Source organism: Anastrepha obliqua, chromosome 2, assembly GCF_027943255.1.
Source record: "Anastrepha obliqua isolate idAnaObli1 chromosome 2, idAnaObli1_1.0, whole genome shotgun sequence".
Taxonomy (NCBI): Eukaryota; Metazoa; Arthropoda; class Insecta; order Diptera; family Tephritidae; genus Anastrepha; species Anastrepha obliqua.
This window is the reverse complement of record NC_072893.1, coordinates 98828521-98850368: the sequence shown is the minus strand read 5'-3', so window position 1 is coordinate 98850368 and position 21848 is coordinate 98828521. Positions and strand designations below refer to the sequence as shown.

The 21848-nt window shown below is 36.8% G+C and overlaps 1 protein-coding gene across 3 annotated transcripts in view; it reads left to right on the top strand.

Annotated features, from left to right (window-relative positions):
- LOC129238002 (GPI inositol-deacylase) overlaps positions 1 to 21848 on the top strand; it is a 70530-nt gene that overhangs the window by 45392 nt on the left and 3290 nt on the right. For all 3 annotated transcript variants that reach the window (XM_054873028.1, XM_054873027.1, XM_054873029.1), the window contains 4 exons: positions 886 to 1066; positions 1120 to 1249; positions 10222 to 10472; positions 17656 to 17751. In XM_054873028.1, coding sequence (XP_054729003.1) covers positions 886 to 1066; positions 1120 to 1249; positions 10222 to 10472; positions 17656 to 17751 — 658 coding nt within the window. The remainder of the gene's footprint in view (positions 1 to 885; positions 1067 to 1119; positions 1250 to 10221; positions 10473 to 17655; positions 17752 to 21848) is intronic.

The window sequence follows — 21848 nt, the reverse complement described above, 5'->3', positions numbered from 1 at the left end:
CCAATTGCAAACGTTTGTAAATCGATGCCTCCTCACAATATTACGCGCTTGAACGCTAAATTGCAGTTACAATTGGTGTCGAAATTCCTAGCAGGAAGTGGGCATGGATTGGACACACCCTCAGAAAACAAGCCCAAAAAATACCAACGATGGCTTTGGAGTGGAACCCACAAGGGTAAAGACGGAGGGGTAGATCAAGAGGATCAAGAGGACCTTGTTTCTTTTTTGTGTTGAGGAGGGGAAGCATCAAAAGCCTATCGCCGAAGCTGTGGTGTGGGACTTTAACCCAACTAAACCCCCCCTCATGCCCTACGGTATGTCCTCCCCGAACTTCACCGTTAAGTAGGTAGTACGTCAGGAGGCCGTTGTGAGTATATTATGACTCAATCGTCTGTTATTGTCATTCTGTTCCAGTTTTCTTCGTTTTCGCACATATGTGGGATAAGCTTTGACTCGCTTATGTTTTCACCAAATGCTTTCTCAAGCATATTTCGCCCATTTATGAACCTCGCCGTTTCTTGTTCTTCAGGACACTGCGGGCGTCTGCATGACGAAATATCCCGCAACGATCTTACCAGCACAAAATAGAGGGAAAACGCAACTGATAGAAATAAGTGGAAATCATTAACTTTAGCACTATGCGCCACATAATCGGCTCTTAATCAAACTATAATAATAATTTCAGCTTTAAGCATAATAATAACAATAATGATGTATTTTCAGGATCATGTGCTCGCTTTTATTTTTTAACTCTTGGACAATGTAATGAAATATTATATATCATAAATTTATTGGAGCTGCATATGAGCCCGCTAACATTAAGCCGAACCTTATTTTAGTGACACATTAAACGTATCAAACTAATAATATTTTTGTTCTTTAAAGGTTGTCGTATCCTCGGTAAACTACTAACGCGAAATGAAAGCATCGACACAGTTCGCGGACTTTCTTTTTATTTGGTTATAATTATTCACAGTACTGCTATCGTATCATCAATACTTGCTGTTTCCTTAATTTGGATTTTAACAATTGTTAATGCGAATGGACTTTCGAGAATGTTTAATTGGTAACAAAAATTTACTCAATTCGATTTGATTTAATATTGATATAATACTTTAGGTGTTTACTAAGATTAGAACCTACAGCAAATAATTTGCCGGTGTTATTTGGTACTTTCATTATTTCGCTGGCAATAAAGACATGTGGAGGACTAGCACTAGTCGTTACGTGCATTTTATATTTTTGTTTGGTAAGTTTTGAAAATGTTATGTTATTATCATTTGTTTAGAATTTGTAAAAACACTTATTAATTTTACATTTCCAAAATATATATCTACTTATGCCCATTAGCGAATTACATATATGCTTAGCACACTCATATTTATATTTATTGTAGTTTTCCACTCTCATTTAATATTGCACTCATATTTAATTTAACGCTAATCGTACACTTTAAAAGATGTTGTTACTTAAAGGCACTCTCATTTTAACCCTCCGTTGAGCACCTGAGTCTGACCCATTTTAACATATTTCTGAATTTAACATATTTGTATTATAGCTAACGACTTCAGCTTCCTAAAATTTAATTTTATATCGATTTATGGATATATATACACATATATATAATTGGCGCGTACACCCTGTTTGGGTGTTTGGCCGAGCTCCTCCTCCTATTTATGGTGTGCGTCTTGATGTTGTTCCACAAATGGAGGGGCCTACAGTTTTAAGCCGACACCTAACGGCAGATACTTTTTAATAGGACTATGAATAAGTTCCTTGCGGTTTTACAACAGATGGCGTAACTTGATTATTATTCCATCGATCCACATTTCCAAACATTCATTGGAGAGCTACTGTCGTAAGGCACAAACGTCAGTATAAGTTTTTTATTTGAAGCGTAAACAACAATATTTTTACCACACTTGAAATGTCGAATTTCGTGCCAAATAATGTGTTTTTGCGGGGATTTCTTCTTCATTATTTTAATATGAAGAAAAAAGCAGCCGAAAGTCATCGTATCTTGGTGGAAGTTTATGGTGAGCATGCTCTAGCTGAGCGAACGTGCCAGAAGTGGTTTGCACGCTTTAAAAGTGGTGATTTTGGCTTGGAAGACGAAGAACGCGAGGGTGCGCCGCCAAAGTTCATGGATACCGAATTGGAGGAATTGCTCAATCAAGATCCGGCTCAAACGCAAGAAGAGGTTGCAAAAACTTTGGGAGTTGATCAATCAACCATTTCCAAACGTTTAAAAGCCATGGGAATGATCCGAAAGGTAGGCCATTGGGTGCCGTATGAATTGAAGCCAAGAGACGTTGAACGCCGTTTTATGGCATGCGAACAACTGCTTCAACGGCACAAAAGAAAGGGTTTTTTGCATCGAATTGTGACTGGCGATGAAAAGTGGGTCCATTACGACAATCCAAAACGTCGGGCAACGTATGGATACCCTGGCCATGCTTCAACATCGACGTCGGCGCAGAATATTCATGGCCTGAAGGTTATGCTGTGTATCTGGTGGGACCAGCTGGGTGTTGTGTATTATGAGCTACTGAAACCGAATGAAACGATTACGGGGGATGTCTACCGACGACAATTGATGCGTTTGAGCCGAGCACTGCGAGAAAAACGGCCGCAATACGCCGATAGACACGACAAAGTTATTTTGCAACATGACAATGCTCGGCCACATGTTGCACAAGTGGTCAAAACATACTTAGAAACGCTCAAATGGGATGTCCTACCCCACCCGCCGTATAGTCCAGACCTTGCGCCATCCGATTACTATCTCTTCCGATCGATGCAACATGGCCTGGCTGACCAGCACTTCCGTAATTACGATGAAGTCAAAAAATGGATCGATTCGTGGATTGCGGCAAAACCGACCGAATTTTTCACAAAGGGAATCCGTGAATTGCCAGAAAGATGGGAAAAAGTAGTAGTAAGCGATGGACAATACTTTGAATATTAAATTTGTAACCATTTTACGTCAATAAAGTTTCAAATTTCGAAAAAAAACCGCACGAACTTAATCATAGTCCTATTATGAGGAGTTTTTTCATGGCAGAAATACACTCGGAGGTTTGTCATTGCCTGCCGAGGGGCCACCGCTATTAGAAAACACTTTTTCTTAATTTTGGTGTTTCGAAGAAGATTCGAACCTATGTACGTTCTCTCTGTGAATTCGGAATGGTAGTCACGCACTAACCCATTCGGCTTCGGCAGCCGCGGACTACGTTCCTGACTATACTATACGAGTATATCACACCAATCACCCTGATGACAAGACACATGGTGGAACAGCAGGAATTATAAACAAAGACATGAAATGCATTGATGTGAACTACTATACGGAGGAATACTTGAAACCGACATCTGGAAAAATTGAGGACCTTAATGGACATTTCGATGGTTTTCGAGAAAAGTGACATAATTCAAAAGTACAAAATACTGAGTTGGGTCAGGTTTCTAGATAAGTGACGCGCCAATTCAATCACCTGACAAAACGACACTAACGCCATCTCTCAGAATTGCATCAAGATTCGCTTATGACGCTTTTCCAGATAAAAATATATAAACTCTGTAGTTGATTTTTGCTTTTAACGGCAAAACTCCGAATTTGAGTTAATTTTGAGTTGTGTCGCTTTTTTCGAAAACCATCGATTTAACCCTCTCTGCCATATACTGCCCTCCTAAACATAAAAATTCTAAGACACTATATTTTGATGTTCTTAAAACTCTTGAAGGCCGTGTTATCGCAGGCGGAGATTTCAATGCAAAGAATGCTTTATGGGGAATAATAATAATAATAATAACGAATACAAAAGGAAAAAATCTTTACGGTGCAATAATAGCAAACAAAAGTAACTTTTTAAGCTCGGGAGAACCAACTTATTGGTCGATTGGTATGCGGAAGCGACCTGATTTAATTGACCTTTATTTCACAAAATATGTATATTAAAAGTGAGCATCTGGAAATAACTCCAAACTTTGACTTCCCATCTGACCATTCTCCAATATTATTAAGCAATGAAACTAGTCCTATCTTAAACAACAAGACCCATAAATCTTACAATAATTATACAAACTGGGACTATTTTCGTGAAATTATGGTGCAAAGCCTTAACATTAAAATCCCCAAGAGTTAAAAAGAAAAAGACTGCGCAATCGCATACTTCAATGGCAGTATAGTGTATGCAACAACAACCTCCACACCTATAATCAAAAGTAACAATAAATACAAAATATCTCATAAAATCTTGGAAAAAATCAGAGGAAATCTAAACTAAGACAACAATGGCAATCTACACGTTCACCAGATATTAAAAAAAAGCTGAATATAGCAATAAAAGAAATTAAAGATATATTAAAAGTGTATAAGGACGAAAAATTTGAAAAACATATCGCATCACTGGAGCTGAAAACTATACACTATGGAAGGCCTACAAAAAAACGACAACGTTGTTAGGCACCAACCCCTTCTAAGGACAAGGCAAAAGCAAAAATACTCGCTGATCATTTAAAAAAAACATTTACAAATCAATGTATTAACTAAGGCATTGATAACTCTGAATTTCATGCTTACCGCACAAATAACATAAATACATCAATTAAAAAATAACTTCGAAAGAAATGCGGATAGCAATTGAGACAAAATTGAACGTAAATAAATCCCCATTATATGCCTTAAGAAATATATTTAACTCAGCATTACGAATAAAGTATTTTCCACTGCCTTGGAAAGTTGCCGAAATCATTGCAATACCCAAACCTAATAAAGACGCCTCTGAAGCTTTTTCATACATACCAATTGGTTTATTACCATCATTATCCAAACTTTTTGAGAATCTTATACTTCACCATCCATCCATCCTTCCTTCCATCCTACAGGCGCGAAACTTATTTCCTTCACACCAATTCGGATTTCGTTGTTTAACTTACTCTAACAAGAAAGTAGGTCATAAGAATCTGACAATAAAAAATTCACAAATCCCGATAGACACCAAAGTAAGATACCTTGGATTGACTATTGACTCCAAACTTCTCTGGAAAAAACATATAATGTTGAAAAGAAATGAGGTAAAAACAGATTACGACAACTATATTGGGTACTTGACAGACGCTCGAAGCTGTCATTGCTGAATAAATCACTTATATCTATACAAAACTGTGATTGTGCCAATCTGGGCATACGGCATGGAAATCTGGGGAACTGCAAATAAAAATAACATTATCATTACTCAACGACTATAATCGAAAATACTCAGAACTATACCCAATGCACTTTGGCACGCCCAAAATGAAGATATCCATCGCGACCTCAACATTGATACAGTAATAGAAATCATTCGCAAACGCAGCACAAATCATATTGCCCGTTTAATGAACCGTAAGGAATACTGACATGCGACAACTCCTATTAGCAGAAAGGGCAAACTCCAGGCGGCTCAAACGACCAACATCAACTCAGCTGATAACTAGAATAATTTAAAGTTATGTACATACACTTGTAAACTCACACAAATACTTGACCAAAATGTTAGATGTTATGAAATCCAAGCTATAGAAAGAATTTCTTAGTGTCATAAGACAAGTGTAATTAATAAAGGAGGCAAAATGTTTGCGTGTTCGGCGATTTTCTGCTATCGAAAAAAATTGATCAAAGAAGTTGCATCAAATTTTGTGTAAAAAATGGAATTAAATGCTCAAAAATACTTGAAATTTTGACAGTGGCATACGGTGAGAGTACTCTGAATCAAAAAAATAGTGGTACAAGTTTTTCACAGAAGGTCGAGAAGATGTGAATGACGACGTTCGCTCTGGACGCCTCAGCACATCAACAACTGATGAAAATGTTGAGAAAGTGAAGAAAATTGTTATGGAATAGTCGAATCGCAATTAGAGAAGGTGCTGAGGATGTTGGCATATCGGTTGGCTTATGCCATGCAATCTTTTCGGAAATTTTGGGCATGAAGCGTGCGTGAGCATCGCTCAGGAATTGTTGAATGACGTCAACGATGATCCAGATTTGCTTAAAAATGTCATAACTGGTGAAGAATCATGGGTATATAGATATAACATCGAAACTAAACCCCAGTCACCCCAATGGAAGAGTCCAGGAGAGCCAAGAGTCGATAGCAGAAAATCGCTGAACACGCAAAACACTTGTCTTATTTACGCCCCTCACAAACAAACTTCACATTCTATGTATATTGCTAAAAACGTGAACATATCTTCGAGACGAGTGTACCAACATAAAAAAATAATGATCCAAATTCGAATGTACGTAGCCCCCAAAAAATTTCAATTTGAACATAATTGTATATAATAACTAAAAAAATAAAGCACTTACCGCATGAACCGATTGAATATTACTTATATATCATAACTTCCACGTCCAATAATGTACATTCCTAAGATTTTTCGATTTATGCCATTTAATATTAAGTAAATAGGTCAATATTTCCATTATTTCTAAATCTTTCTAGTATCACGTGCCACAGATTACACAAGGTATTCACCTTGACAAGTGATCAGAAGATTTTGACAATAAGAATCACTTTTTTACAAAAACAAAATACATGCAAATACAACAATACATGGCCCTTTAGTGGATTGGCCTTAGCCAAACCTTGTAGGAGTATCCACATATAAAAATGTTTTAGCTTGCCGGTCGGAGAAAATCAAATATTTTAAAAAATATGCGAGCGATTCTTGAACAAGTCAAAAAGACGAAAGCAAAATAATTGCAACCATTGACCAAGTATTGTAATAACATCAGTCAAAATAACTACATTTTTGGCAAACGGTCATAAAGGAACTTTCAAAAGACGCACTTAGATGTTGTTTGAAATAAATCATGTAAAACTTTGGATTCCTTCAGGTTTCACTATTTGTATTGAAAATACGGCTCATAACAATTATATGTGAAAAACTCTTCTTCTTCTTTTACTTGATTGTTGCGATAACCGCTAAAACGATTTTGGCCGAATTTAACAAAGCGCGCCAGTCGTTTCTTTCTCATGCTAACCGACGCCAGTTAGAAACACCAATTAAAGCCAAGTCCTTTCCATAGAACACTATCAGAGCCGGAGTATGTGAAATGACCCTGCCAACGAAACCGCTGGATATTTATTCGCTGCACCGTGTCTATGCTGTATGAGCTGCTCATTTAGCCTACGATTCTCGCCGTCGCTAACGTGCAAAGTTCCAAAAATCTTGCGAAGAATCTTTCTCTCAAGTACTCCAAGGGATGCCTCATCGGATGTTGCCGTTGTCAAAGCTTCTGCGCTATACGATAGGACGGGCATGATGAGGACCTTACAAAGTATTAGTTTTGTTCGTCGAGAAAGGACTTAACTACTCAATTGCCTACTGCGTCCAAAGTGGCCCTTGTTGGCAAGAGATATTCTAGGTTGGATTATTATCGGTATTAATGCTGGTTCATAGATAAACGAAGTCTCTTACAACCTCGAAATCATAACATAACAGTGACGTGGATACCGATACGCGATTGCGTAAATTATTTGATAACAAGAGTCCTCGTTCCCCACCAGACCTACTTGATATGCTGCTTTATCCAGTTTAGCAAAGCAACCCGAACTAACAGCGTGGTTGTTTGTTAAGGCCGATGATGTCAATATCATCGGCATACGTCAACAATTGCACGCTCTTATAAAAAATGTGCTTGGGCGATTAAGTTTTGCGGCTCGCATGATCTTTTCTAGCATCAGGTTAAATAAGTCACAAGAGAATCAACCTGTCTAAAACCATTTTTTGGTATCAAACGGCTCGGAGGGGTCTTTCCCAATTCTGACGACGTCATTCTGCACAGCCGTATTAATTTTGCGGGGATACCGAATTCAGACATCGCGGCATATAGGCAACTTCTTTTCGGATTGTCGAATGCAGCTTTGAAACCGACAAAAAGATAGTGTGTATCGATTCTCCTTTCATTGATCTCTTCCAAGATTTGGCGTATTGCGAATATCTGGTCGATTGTGGATTTTCCAGGTCTAAAGGCACTTTCTGATAGAATTTTCGGGCGTTTTTCTTATTTGTAAGAATCTCAAGCTGCTCGCACTCACGTTTTTCGGCTTCTTGTTTCTTCATTCTCATAATACGGATCTCTCCCTTTTTAGATGCCGGTAGCGATCCCACATGGCTGGCGTTGCGCCCGATCTCAGTGTGGCTCCATAGGCAGTGTCCTTTTTTTGTGCGGCAGTACGACATTCCTCGTCGTACGAATTGTTTGTTCGTTTGCCAAAACGCAATTTCTTCTTCGGCGGTGGTACGTAAAGAACGAGAAATGTTGCTCAATTGCTCGTGCATGCCGGTTTGTTTCAGTTGCGATTGCAGCTTTCTGATGTCGCACATTTTATACTTAGTTAGATATACGTTTTTTGCTGCGCAGAAGCGTGTGCGTATTTTGGCTGTAAAAGATAATTATCAGAGTCGAGTCGATGTTGGACCCTCGGATCGTATGTACATCTAAAATATTAGAAGCGTGCCTTCCATCTATCGCAACATAATCCAGATATCCTGTAATGATTCGCTTTCACGGATGCAGGATGCATGTGAAAAACTACATTACTTAAATGTGCAGAATGAGCTCGTCTACATTTAAAATCCGCCAAGCAGCCGTTCCATGGATGTTTAACACGTTCCCGCCGGCGCTGTTATTCATGGTCTTCGCCCACAGACGGCAATATTTAAGTCTTTTCGCTCTATCGGAAGCGATTGCAGGTCATAAAACGAAATTTTTTCATAAGGGTAGTCGTTTATGGCATCTCATCTCATAGGTACCGTTTAATAAAGTACCATTGGTGGTACACGCCGCCTCATGAAGCAATCTTGTGCGGTCCACCGCTGGTACACGCCGCCTCATGAAGCAATCTTGTGCGGGCCACCGGTGGTACGCGCCGGCGTGAACGTGTTAAGTGCTGTGAACTTCGAGAGATAGATGCTGAAGTGTGTTCAGCAACACTTTCCGCTACGGTAGCAACATTTTCAACAGAAAGACCAGGTTTTGGTCTGCTAGTCCTTCTTCTATCCTTGGCAAAACCAGTTTCTTTGAATTGTCAATCATTTCCACTAAAAAAACCACAAATTTTGCGTAATGTTGTAATAAGTTTCAATAATTTGAATGCGTTATTCTTTCAATTTTTGCGGATTGCTCAAAACCCTTTGATAAGATTGCGCATACAAGTCTTATCTTAGAAATAAATAAATAAATAAATAACAGATTTAATTCAGTCATTAAGCATCTTCCCAAATAAGTACAGACAACTTTAAATATCGCAAAAGCAAAATACACGCGGGTGCAATTTATCACCCGTAATAAATTTGCCTTGCCTTTCCTCTTTTTTCACCCGACCGTCACGACCACATCAATATGACCGTTCGCCAAAAATTTAGTGATGTATTAATGATTTAATACAATGACACATACAATGCTTGTTTTTATATGCTTACAAGAATCGAATGTTTCCTGTTACTTTTTATTAATCACCTGTAGGAGTCATGAAATGTAATTTTTAACTATTTGTGGGAGAGAAACAAATGCGAAAATTAATTGTCTATATGACTTAACACTATACAGATAGGGCTTATGCCGATTGCTGATGCGTACATTAATATGAGTGACTTAAAAACCGCACGAATACAACACAAGTATAACACAACCAGCGAAAAAAAGGTTTACTCATATGTTTATTATTTCATGAATAAAAATCGCAATTGCACCTTACTTGTATATATGCGTAAAAGCGCTGAAGGCAGGTCGTAAAAGACACTAGAATTTGTAACTGGAAAAATGCAGAAAATCCCGTAAACAGAATAATTCATTATTAATGTTCATTTAAAAAACCCTGATTTTAACTTAGTTGTATCATCACTTGGCCAGGAGAATAGAATAGGACGGATTAAAATGCCGCAGTAAAATGCTGATAAGTGTTTATGGCTGAGTTTAATACTAAGTAAAAGGATAATTTTATTGCAAATTAGTTAATTTTACTTAAAAGGCTTGCTCAAATTCGCTCAAGTTTCCAAAATTATTAAATGCAATTGACAATGAGTACGTGCAAAACAAAAAATCACTGAAAAAAGAATTTTTGGCTGTAAACTAATCTAATTAGTTTATCGAATATTTACACACCCAAAAAATGTTTATAGGACGAACCGTTGCTTAGATTAAAATTTTTACTTTTTTCTTATATATTCCAGATATCAAACGCATATAGAGACCACACAGAAAATTGGATATTAAAGACTGCAATATCACTGCACAAAAAAGCTCGGTGTGTTAATGGTAATCGAGGTTGTACAAGTTTATCATGCGAGAGGCAGAATCATACGAATTTAATCCGATGTGAAGGAATGAATAACTTCTCCTTTCACCTCACATTGTTCATTTTGCTTTGTATTATGACTGCTTTGAACTTCATGAGTCTTGTGGCTTGGATGAAGGATAAGAGGTAAATTTTATTATTATTATTATATTATATGTAAATAATATACGTAGTCTTGCTATAAATTCTGTGACAAATTTTACAATGAATACGACGAGAACAAATTCGCAAAAAAAGTTCCGTTATTTTTGCTTTTGTTCGTATGCATTGTCTACTCATAAATATACTAGGTTTCGTGGCAAATTTTGATTGCTAACAATGGAGTGGGGAGCTAAGGAAAATCGCGTTGCAGTGATTGCATTACATAAGTGTGGTAAAAGTGCAAGTGCGATTTACAAATTGTTAAAAAAAACGCAATATTTCGAGAATGTTTGTTTACCGCACGATCAATCGCTTTTAACAGATATCCCCTTGAAAGCAGAAAAACATGTCCAGGGAAATTAATATATCGACCAGATCCATATGAAGACTAATTAAAGATGATCTCCACATGAAAGCCTTCCATCGCTCAACTGGTCATATTTTGACAACGCGCCTTAAGGCCGGCGGGCCAATTAGATGTCCTAAATTCAGTAGTTTTCGCGAAGCGTTGTAGGATGAGAAAAAAAACAATTAGCCAAATGAAGTTTTGGGGATAGTTTAATATATATTTGAACTAAAAAAAAAAATTTGTACAATCTCCAACAATATATTGTAAGCCGAGTTATCAATAGATTCCCAGAACGCCTTGCCACTGAAGTATCCAACTTCTGTACAAGATACAACTTGCAATTTTCATCTGAAAACAAAAAAAAAAAGATTATTAATTTTGATGTAATTATCTTCGATGTGAACTAAAAAAATTGGGAGAAACACGTAAAATTCGAATTTTTGGGGAAGGTAGAAAAAAAAGTGGTTTTTCAAGGAAAAAAAACTCTTCAACTGGGTAAAAAAGTCGCTTAAAAAAAGTTTTTGGATGTTTTTTTTAGTTCATATAGAAGAGAAAACAATACTGAAGATAACGCATTTTGAATGAAATGGATAGCTCGTTTAGTTTTTTTGCAATCGTGTACATAAATTAGGTAAAATCGTGAAAATGAAAAGCCGAGAAAATGGGCGGAGCACTACAACAATAAGCGCATGGTTGCTCGACGCCGCACTACGCTCGGCTCTGTAGCTCTGCAAATACTTGGAATTTAACTCTGAAAATTTGTGTCTCATGTTCTTGAATATCTAAGCTATTGATTTCAGGAAAAAAAATCGATTTTTTGGCCTTTTAATTGGCCCGCCGGCCTTAAGAAAACTAGACTCAACGGATGCAAGCAGCTTCTTCGGTGGCACGCGGTTAACGGCCATGAAAATATTCTTTTCACAGATGAGAAAAGTTTCACTGTTGAAATAGTTTTTAATAACAAAAACGACAAAATCTATACTAAAACTTCTAAAGATGCAAAAAATGTTGTTCCAGGGATTCGGCGTGGGCACTATCCCGCCTCCGTAATGGTTTGGTGGGGAGTGTCTGCGAAAAAGAGTTTAAGACCGGGGCAAAAGTGTACCTCTTCCACAGAGAGCGTTGGATCTTCCAGCAAGATGCCGGTCCAACTCATAAGGCAAAATCCACTCAGCAGTGGCTATAAAACAATATTTCTGGGTTCATAGTAGCAGAAGAGTGGCCGTCTGAAAGTCCTGATCCTTGGACTACAGTTTATGCTCAGAATTGGAGAACACGGAAACCTCACAGAAATTTGGAGAGTCTCAAACAATCTTTGGTTCGAGTAAAGACGTCAATATCCATGGAAACTGTGCGTGCTGCAATAGCTGAATGACCTAATCGTTTGAAGACTTGCGTAAAAGCAAATGGTGACTATTTCGAATGAAAGTTCAAAGTATTTGTTTTTAATATTTGCATAATTAAGTAAAACGAACTTCATTAAAAAAGATACTATAATTTCATATCTATAATGGACTTAACTTGTAACAGGCAGGACTAAGTATGTAGTAAAGAACTAAAAAAATATAAATTACAAAAAAATATTTATTTATAATGTTGCTCTTTTCAATCACTAACTACACGCAAGTAAAACAACACATGGTAATATATTTTAATTGTAGTTGCCAAAAACATTAGGTAAATACTAACAATAAATTGAATGTATTGTTAATAAAAATGTAGACAATGTTTGTGAGCTGAACGAAAAATTTATTAAATGACGCTTGGTAATGCCACTCTGTTGTAACGGGTCTTTCAAAAGACGCACCTAGATTTTGTTTTAAAGTAAGACATGTAAAAATTTAGATTTTTTCAGGTTTCACTATTTTCATTCGAAGTACAGCTTTATTATATGTATGTGAAAAATTACATTATTTGAATGTCCAGCATGAGCTCGACTACATATAACATAAAATCTACCAAAACAGTCGGTTCATGAATGCCTAATTGTTGAAGACGTCGAGATATCGATGTTGAAAGTTGTTCCGCAACACTTTGCAGTCCAGTTTTTGGTCTCCAAGTCTTTTTTATATACTCGACAGAAAAATATCACGATCAATTAAGGATCGACTATTTTAATAATTTTTTATTTCCATATTTAAATTACAATCTGTTAAATTTAAACGATAAGTAATTATTTGTAAAGTAGTATTGGAATTCTTTGTTCTCTAATCAATATTAGGTATACCTTCTGCTCAAATATGAACGAGACGTTATCAATAAAACGGTCCGCGGATGACATATGGCAAAAATAAATTTTTTGTTTTTTGGTAGGACTGTTATAAGTTTACATGGCAAATTTCAGCGTGATATGTCACATAGTTTGTTTTCTGTGCTACTGTAAACAAGTCAAGCTCGAGTGTGTTCTTCGAATTTAACGATGGAAATTCAAGTTGAACAAAGAATTTGTTTGAAATTTTGTTATTCCAACAAAATTTCGGCTTCAGACGCCTTAAAAATGGGGACTCTGCTCTATCGCGTGCACGTGTTTTCCAGTGGTACAAATCGTTCAAAGAGGGCCGTACATCGGTTGAAAACTTGCCTCATGAACGTCGTCCAGCAACATCAGTAAACGACGAAAACATCGGAAAAGTAAAGGAAATTGTGCTCGGAGTTCCTTCCGCAAGGCCGATCGGTTAACGCTGAATATTATTTAGACGTTTTAAAGCGTTTGCGCGAGAACATTCGTCTTAAAAGGAAGGAATTGTGGGACAACAAGTCATGGTTCTTGCATCACGAGAATACACCAGCTCACACATCAAGTCTTGTTCGCGATTCTTTGAATAAAAATAATGTTAATATCGTTCCGCAAGCACCGTATTCGCCTGATATGGCTCCATGTGACTTTTTCCTGTTTCCCAAGCTCAAGTTGCCGGAAAGTGGAAAACATTTTGAGACAACTGAAGTCATAAAAGAGAATTCGAAGAACACACTCGAGCTTGACTTGTTTACAGTAGCACAGAAAACAAACTATGTAACATATCACGCTGAAATTTGCCATGTAAGCTTATAACAGTCCTACCAAAAAACAAAAAAATTATTTTTGCCATATGTCATCCGCGGACCGTTTTATTGATAACGTCTCGTTCATATTTGAGCAGAAGGTACATTCAATTTTGCTTCAGATTAAATTCAGTTTATGTTCATTATTATATTATGTTCTAAGTGTTATAATATAAATAATTTTTTTTTATATTGTAAGTTCTGTTGGAGTTAATCGTTTTAATCTCCGTTGGCCTACTTTCTCCTATTCGTTGTGCATACTTTAGGCTGTATTTTCTAATTGTGTTGATACTGAGGTCGCTGTGGACCTCGTCGTTTGGTATATAACAGCCTACTTTTGTTATTGTTCAAAGTATTTTATATTAGGTCCTTTGAGTTATTTTGATATTGGTGTTTTTGTTGAAGAATGTAAGTAGCTTTTTTTCTATTTCGAATATCACTTATCATGCAATTTTTCGTTGTTGGGATCGATATACCTGCTGTTAATGTCAGGTACATCAGAGGTCCCAGGACACTATTTTGAGGTACATCTGCTGTCATCTGCATCACGCTTGAGCCTCGTCTTCTACTTTTATAAAAAAATATCGGTTATTCAGGAATTTTATTATATATTTTAATGATTTTATGCGTAGTCCTTTATGCTACACCCTGTCAAAAACTTTTGCAATATCTAGGTAGACAGCTAAGTAGAACCTTTTAAAAATATCACAATTTTTGGCCTGTACATGAAAAAATCAGCTAAATGGCTATGTTTTTTCTTTATTTTTATTTATTTATAATAATATTTATTATTTATTTATAAAAATTTCTATTTTTTCTCTTAAGAAATTTATTTAGTCAGAACATATGTTTGTAAATGAAAAAATTAATTTAAGTGAGTTATAGAAAAGAAACTAAAAAGTTCGACCCAAATTGGGGGACATCAGAATTTGTTTTAGAGGCATAGTTCCTTCGGCAAAGTTTCTTATTTTGACCCCTAGAATATGATTTTTACAGTGCAATGGGCGACTTTTTTGCCTCCCCACAAAAGACACTAAAAGTTCGACCCAAATTGGGGGACATCAGAATTCGTTTTAGAGGTATGGTTTCTTCGGCAAAGTTTCTTATTTTGATCCCTAGAATATGATTTTCACAGAGCAATGGGCGATTTTTTTGCCTCCCCACAAAAGACACTAAAAGTTCGACCCAAATTGGGGGACATCAGAATTCGTTTTAGAGGATGGTTCCTTTGGCAAAGTTTCTTATTTTGATCCCTAGAACATGATTTTCACAGAGCAATGGGCGATTTTTTTGCCTCCCCACAAAAGACACTAAAAGTTCGACCCAAATTGGGGGACATCAGAATTCGTTTTAGAGGTATGGTTCCTTCGGCAAAGTTTCTTATTTTGATCCCTAGAATATGATTTTCACAGACCAATGGGCGATTTTTTTGCCTCCCCACAAATCGACCCGGCCTATTATGTATATATTTCGTTTTATTTGTATGTTATTATTATTCGTGTTCTTAAAAGGTATGAGTGCATCGCGCGTTGGGTTTGAAAGGCGACTTGCAAATGTCTATTTGCGTATGCAAATTCTCTTCTATAGATACGTTCCTTAGATAAACCGTAAAAAAATACAATACAACATATGGTAAATTTGGGGTTACAACTTAAAAAAAATCTGGTAAGATGAATGAACTCTAAATATTTTCCCAAAAACCGTGCAAAAGAAGAAATAATGAAATCTATATTATATAAGTATTTATACAACAAAAACAATTCAATTTTATTGAAATTGCAGTCCGTAAGTTGAAAGCATATATAGGGTGGGCCATGTAAAATTTGCTTTTTGAATCGGCTATAAAAAAAAACTAATCAATATTTTTCAAACTTTTGTTTTTATTTTGAAGATTGAACATTGTCATTTATGAATGAAAAATAATATCGTTCAAATGACTGCCACGACTGGCTTTACAGTAGGCCATTCGATCAACCCAATTTTTAAGCACATTTTCGATTGTTTGGGCTCCAATTTCATGAATGGCAACTTCGATTTGGTATTTTAAAGCATCAATCGTCTCTGGATGGTTCGTATAGCATTTGTCCTTAACGTTCACAAAAAATAGTCCAACGGGCTGAAATCATAGCTCCGAGGCGGCCAATTGATATCGGAATTCAAAAACGGTAGCCAAAAGTTCGAGTGTAACTTTGGCAGTGTGACAAGTTGCACCGTCCTGTTGAAACCAAATATCGTCCATGTCATCCTCTTCAATTTTTGGAAACAAAAACTCATTGAGCTTGTCACGGTAACGCTCGCCATTTACTGTAACCGCGGAAGAAGAAGAAGACTCAACACTTTGGAAAAGGTTTTCAATATTTCCCAATTTTGTTCAAGCGTATAGCGTCCCATTTCGTAAATGTCAAACCTTTAAGTAAATTATGAACAAATTTGACATGTCATTTGTCAAACGCTATATTTCCCACCATGTAGAATATATTCATATGTATGATATATATATATGGATATATATGTTGTATTGTATTATTTTATATGAATTTATATTCATATATATGTATATATATATACATGTATATATTCATCGCAACTTGATGATAAGCGTGCACGTTTTTTACGGACTGAAGCAAAATGCTATTATCAGTAGATACATATGTATGTATAACCAGCCTATCTGTTGGGTTTCATTCAATAAATTACATTATACAGTTGGATTTGGTTAGTTTAAAATTGCATTTTATGCATGAAGGAAGGAACATATGTATGTATGTACCTTTACTTAATTCTACTCGAAAAATTATTATTTTACGAATAACGTTTTGTGTGGAAAAACATTTTTTGTTTTGAGATTCGTGTAAGAATGAAAATTTCATGTAAAAAATGTTATTACTGAATCAAAATCGAATGAAAAAGGACCGCAACACTTAGACCTTAGAATGAAAATTTCATGTAAAAAATGTTATTACTGAATCAAAATCGGATGAAAAAGGACCGCAACACTTGGACCTTAGCCCGCTTCTAAACTTTAAGTACGCCTAATGGCTACTAGCTTATTTAGTTTATATTTTGGCGACTCCTTTCTTTTACCATTAAAACTACGCTTATTTCCTTCTGTATAGATCAATATTCTCTTTTACTTGTTGGTGTGTCGCTACACGTTCAGGATCTAACTCTTCTATGGCTACGCTTTCTATTAACTCGTTAAAATCTGGCAACCTTGTAATTCTCATTTCTAGCTCCCTCAAAGTATTATACAAAAAGAGAGAAGAGATAATCTGGTGCATGCGCTCAACTTGTCCGTTGCCTCGTGGAACGCCTGTTGCTGTTAACAAATGCTCTATGCTCTCATACTACAATAATTTTTGAAAATACTAATCGCGAATGCCTTGCCCCTATCAATGATAACACTTGCTGGTTTACCGAAATTCGCAGCTTGCTCTAAGAGTGATGGGCGAGTGCATTTTGTTGGCAAGCCTCTCGCTCAGCCTATCGCATCAAGGAACAATAAGCGCGACTCTTTTCAAAAGTCTCCGAGCCAAGGCTCAATAAATTTATCAAAAAGTGTTTAGCCGCATATATATTTTTGGTTTATAAAAATAAGTTATAATATATAACAATTTTCTATTAAAAAGCTCTTACTTTCGAAAAAAGTGTTTAGCCGCATATATATTTTTGGTTTATAAAAATAAGTTATAATATATAACAATTTTCTATTAAAAAGCTCTCACTTTCGAAAAAAGTGGTATTAATAATTTATATTTAAAAAAATTTGTTTTATAGCATTGAAAGATATGGAGACGACTCATCTCTAATACCATCTTTAATCGTTATCTCCTCGTTAATCGTTTTGTGGCTGTTAAAAGCGCCAAGGAAAATGTAAGTATAATTTACTCTTTGGTTTTGTCAACGGAAAATTAAATATTTAGGTTTACCTAAGATGGATGTATTCATTAAGATCGAAAAATGTATTGTCCATAAGCTGGACGCAAAATATGAAAATGTCATTCTTGATCTTCTGAGACGCAATACTAAGAATATACTGATTCCTACACATCTATGATGAGTTTTATGGTAGTGCTATTACGATAGTTTTTACTGGAATATTTTGCATCACATGTGATAATGGAGAGCTCAAATCATCACTCTCAAATTATCTTTGCCTAAAGTGAATTCGAAGCTTTCGTCATTTCTATTGTAAATTAAAGCCCCTGGATTATTGGGGAAGTAAGTTTTGTTTGTTCATTTACTTTCGTCGCTGGGTACTTCCTCGTGGAATTCATGAAGGCACTTTCATCATCCAGTATTCCTCTTCCATATCTGAATCGTCGTAATTGATGACCTGAACTATTTATTTTTCCGATACGGTAAAATATATAAAAAATCGTATATATAAGGTTGTCAAAAAAGTCTTGCGGTATTTCCGCAAGCTTGTCTTTGCAAGCGCGTAGTTCTAGTTGTATTCGTCGCATCGGTTCACGCTAGAGCTTTTTGGAAAGCTCTTTTCACGTGCTAACACGTGTTTGATTAATTGTTGTTTGCTTTTAGTCGTTCGTGAGTTATAGCGTCGCAAACATGAAGCAAAATAAAGAGAAAATATGGCATCTTTTACAGTACTACTACGATAAAGGGAAAAATGCATCTCATGCTGCCAATAAAATTTGTGCAGTTTATGGACCCGATACAGTTTCCATTTCCACCGCACAACGATGGTTTCAACGTTTTCGTTCTGGTGCAGAGGTGATCGAAGATGCGCCATGGTCCGGAAGGCCTGTCGTCGAAAATTGCGATAAAATCGCTGAATTGATCGAAAGAGACCGGCATAGTAGCAGCCGTAGCATCGGCCAAGAGCTGGGCATGAGTCATCAAACCGTTATAAACCATTTGAAGAAGCTTGGATTCAAAAAGAAGCTCGATGTATGGGTGCCACACGACTTGACGCAAAAAAACATTTTTGCCCGTATGGATGCATGCGAATCGCTTCTGAATCGCAACAAAATCGACCCGTTTTTGAAGCGGATGGTGACTGGCGATGAAAAGTGGGTCACTTACGACAACGTGAAGCGCAAACGGTCGTGGTCGAAAAGCGGTGAAGCTGCCCAGACGGTGGATTGTCGGCCAGGAAGGTTCTTCTATGTGTTTGGTGGGATTGCCATGGAGTCCTCCACTATGAACTGCTCCCCTATGGCCAAACGCTCAATTCGGACCTGTACTGCCAACAACTGGACCGCTTGAATGCAGCACTCATGCAGAAGATGCCATGTTTGATTAACAGAGGCCGAATTGTCTTCCATCAGGACAACGCCAGGCCACATACATCTTTGGTGACGCGCCAGAAGCTCCGGGAGCTCGGATGGGAGGTTCTTTTGCATCCACCGTATAGTCCGGATCTCGCACCAAGTGATTACCACCTATTTCTGTCCATGGCGAACGAGCTTGGTAGTCGGAAGTTGTCCTCAAGAGAGTCCTGTGAAAATTGGCTCTCCGAGTTTTTTGACAATAGGGAAGGGAGCTTCTATAAGAGGGGTATTATGAAGTTGGCATCTCGTTGGGAACTCGTCATCGAACAAAACGGCGCATATTTGACTTAAGGGGTTAGGGGTAGTCAGAGGCCCGAAAAAATGATGATTTTCACGAATTTTTTTTTGCTACTTAATTAATTTATTTAACAAAAATAAAAACATAGCATAAAAACATCATGTTTTAACTTGACTTCACCAAAATTTCAAAAAAAAAAAAATTAATAATTGCAAAAGTTATCGCTGTTTGTGTGAAGCCCGTTTCTCCAGAAGTCCCTTGCGGTGAACATCACAAGTCCTTGCAGATTCATCTAAAACCAATCGGACAAGAAAAATTAGTTTTATTAATAGATAATCTTGTGCCTGATCGAAGCTTTTTTTTTTTTCAAAATGAACAAAATGGCGGCCTCAGAAAATTTTTTCCAGATTTTAGAGCAAAAAACCAACAGTTAATTGTTAAAAAAAAATCGAAATTTTTGATAAAAAAAAAAATCCTTCGATCAGGCACAAGTTTTTTATGTTTTTCAAAAGCTGTATAAATTTTATTGAAATCTACGTAGCGGTTTTTAAGTTACAGTGTTCACGAGTTTGAAAAACATAGTTTTGAGAAAAACGCATTTAAAGTTTTGCTATCGGCTCCGGAGCGGCCGAGCGCCCTTTGTTAATTGTTGAATAACTTGAAAAGTATTTGTCGGATTCACTTCAAATTTTTACACAATATTTTTAAAACATTATACTTTAAGAAAATGCAAAAAAAAAAAAATTTTTTTTGAAAATTCTGACTACCCCTAACCCCTTAAATCGCATTATTATAACCAATTTTATGAACAATTGAAAATTCAATAAAAATAACGCAAGACTTTTTTGACAACCTTATATTAGTAGTCGGCGCACTCGCGTATCGGCACCCACGTCACTGTAGACAGTTATAATTTTGAGGTTGTAAAAGACTTCGTGTATTTAGGAACCAGCATTAACACCGATAACAATGTCAGCCTTGAAATCCAACGTAGAATCTCTCTTGCCAACAAGTGCTACTTTGGACTAAGTAGGCAATTGAGCAGTAAAGTCCTCTCTCGACGAACAAAACTAACACTCTACAAGACTCTCATCATGCCCGTCCTAACGTATGGCGCAGAAGCTTGGACGATGACAACATCCGATGAAGCGACGCTTGGAGTGTTCGAGAGAAAGATTCTGCGTAAGATTTTTGGACCTTTGCACGTTGGCAACGGCGAATATCGCAGACGATGGAACGATGAGCTGTATGAGCTTTACGACGACATAGGCATAGCGCAGCGAATAAAGATCCAGCGGCTTCGTTGGCTGGGTCATGTCGTCCGAATGGATACAAACGCTCCGGCTTTGAAGGTATTCGATGCGGTACCAGCTGGTGGTAGCAGAGGAAGAGGAAGGCCTCCTCTGCGTTGGAAAGATCAGGTGGAGAAGGACTTGGCTTCACTTGGTGTGTCCAATTGGCGCCGGTTAGCACGAGAAAGAAACGACTGGCGCGCTTTGTTAATCTCGGCCAAAATCGCGTAAGCGGTTATCGCGCCAATTAAGAAGAGATATTAGTTTGGGGAAAAGAGAATTGCTTAAAATTTTTGCGTAAATTATATAATCTATAATTTAAGGGGCCTGACCTTCATATTCGCCTTTATCAAAGAAAAACTGGAAAATGTACCGAATTTTCTCTTTGTTGGCTTCCATTCTTAACACTCGTAACTCACAACTGAATGTAATAAACGAAAAACAACAAACGATCCAACCTAATATAAATCAGAGCAAAATCCGCCAAACAGTCGATCCATGAAATCTTTCATGTTAGAACGTCGTTATACCGATGTTTAAGTTTGTTTAGGAACACTTTACGCTATAGCAGCAATATTCTCTACATAACGTCCAGTTGTACGTTTTCCAGTGATTTTTCAATTTTCGACATAATCCGTTTCTTGAAATTTTTTAACCACTTTTGAGTTGTCCGACTCTTTCGGACGATTTTTTCCACTATTTTCATGATGGGTTAGGTTACGTTAGGTTCTAGCGGTTATCCACCATGAAACATAATCCGGCTTGTGATGCTGCGTGGGGAACTTGTCCTTAGCTCTCCTAAAACCAGGGTGAACTACTCATTAAAGAATTGTCTACCAAAGGATTATTTACTACCGACATCTAGACGCTACTTTTTAAAAACCCTTTACTTGGATATTAGGGATAAGAAAATGATTCAAATTTCAAATTAGTTTATTATAAACCGAAAAAAATCAATTTAAAAATCATTTCAAAAATTACACTAACATAATAGCCAAAACGTTTGCCTATATATGTATGTACCCTAAATGTATGCTTTAATATTGATACTGAAGTAAAGAAGTATCGGCCGCCGTAGCCTAATGGCTTGGTGCGTGACTAGCGTTCGGAAGCGCGCAGGTTCGAATATCCGAGCATGAAACATCA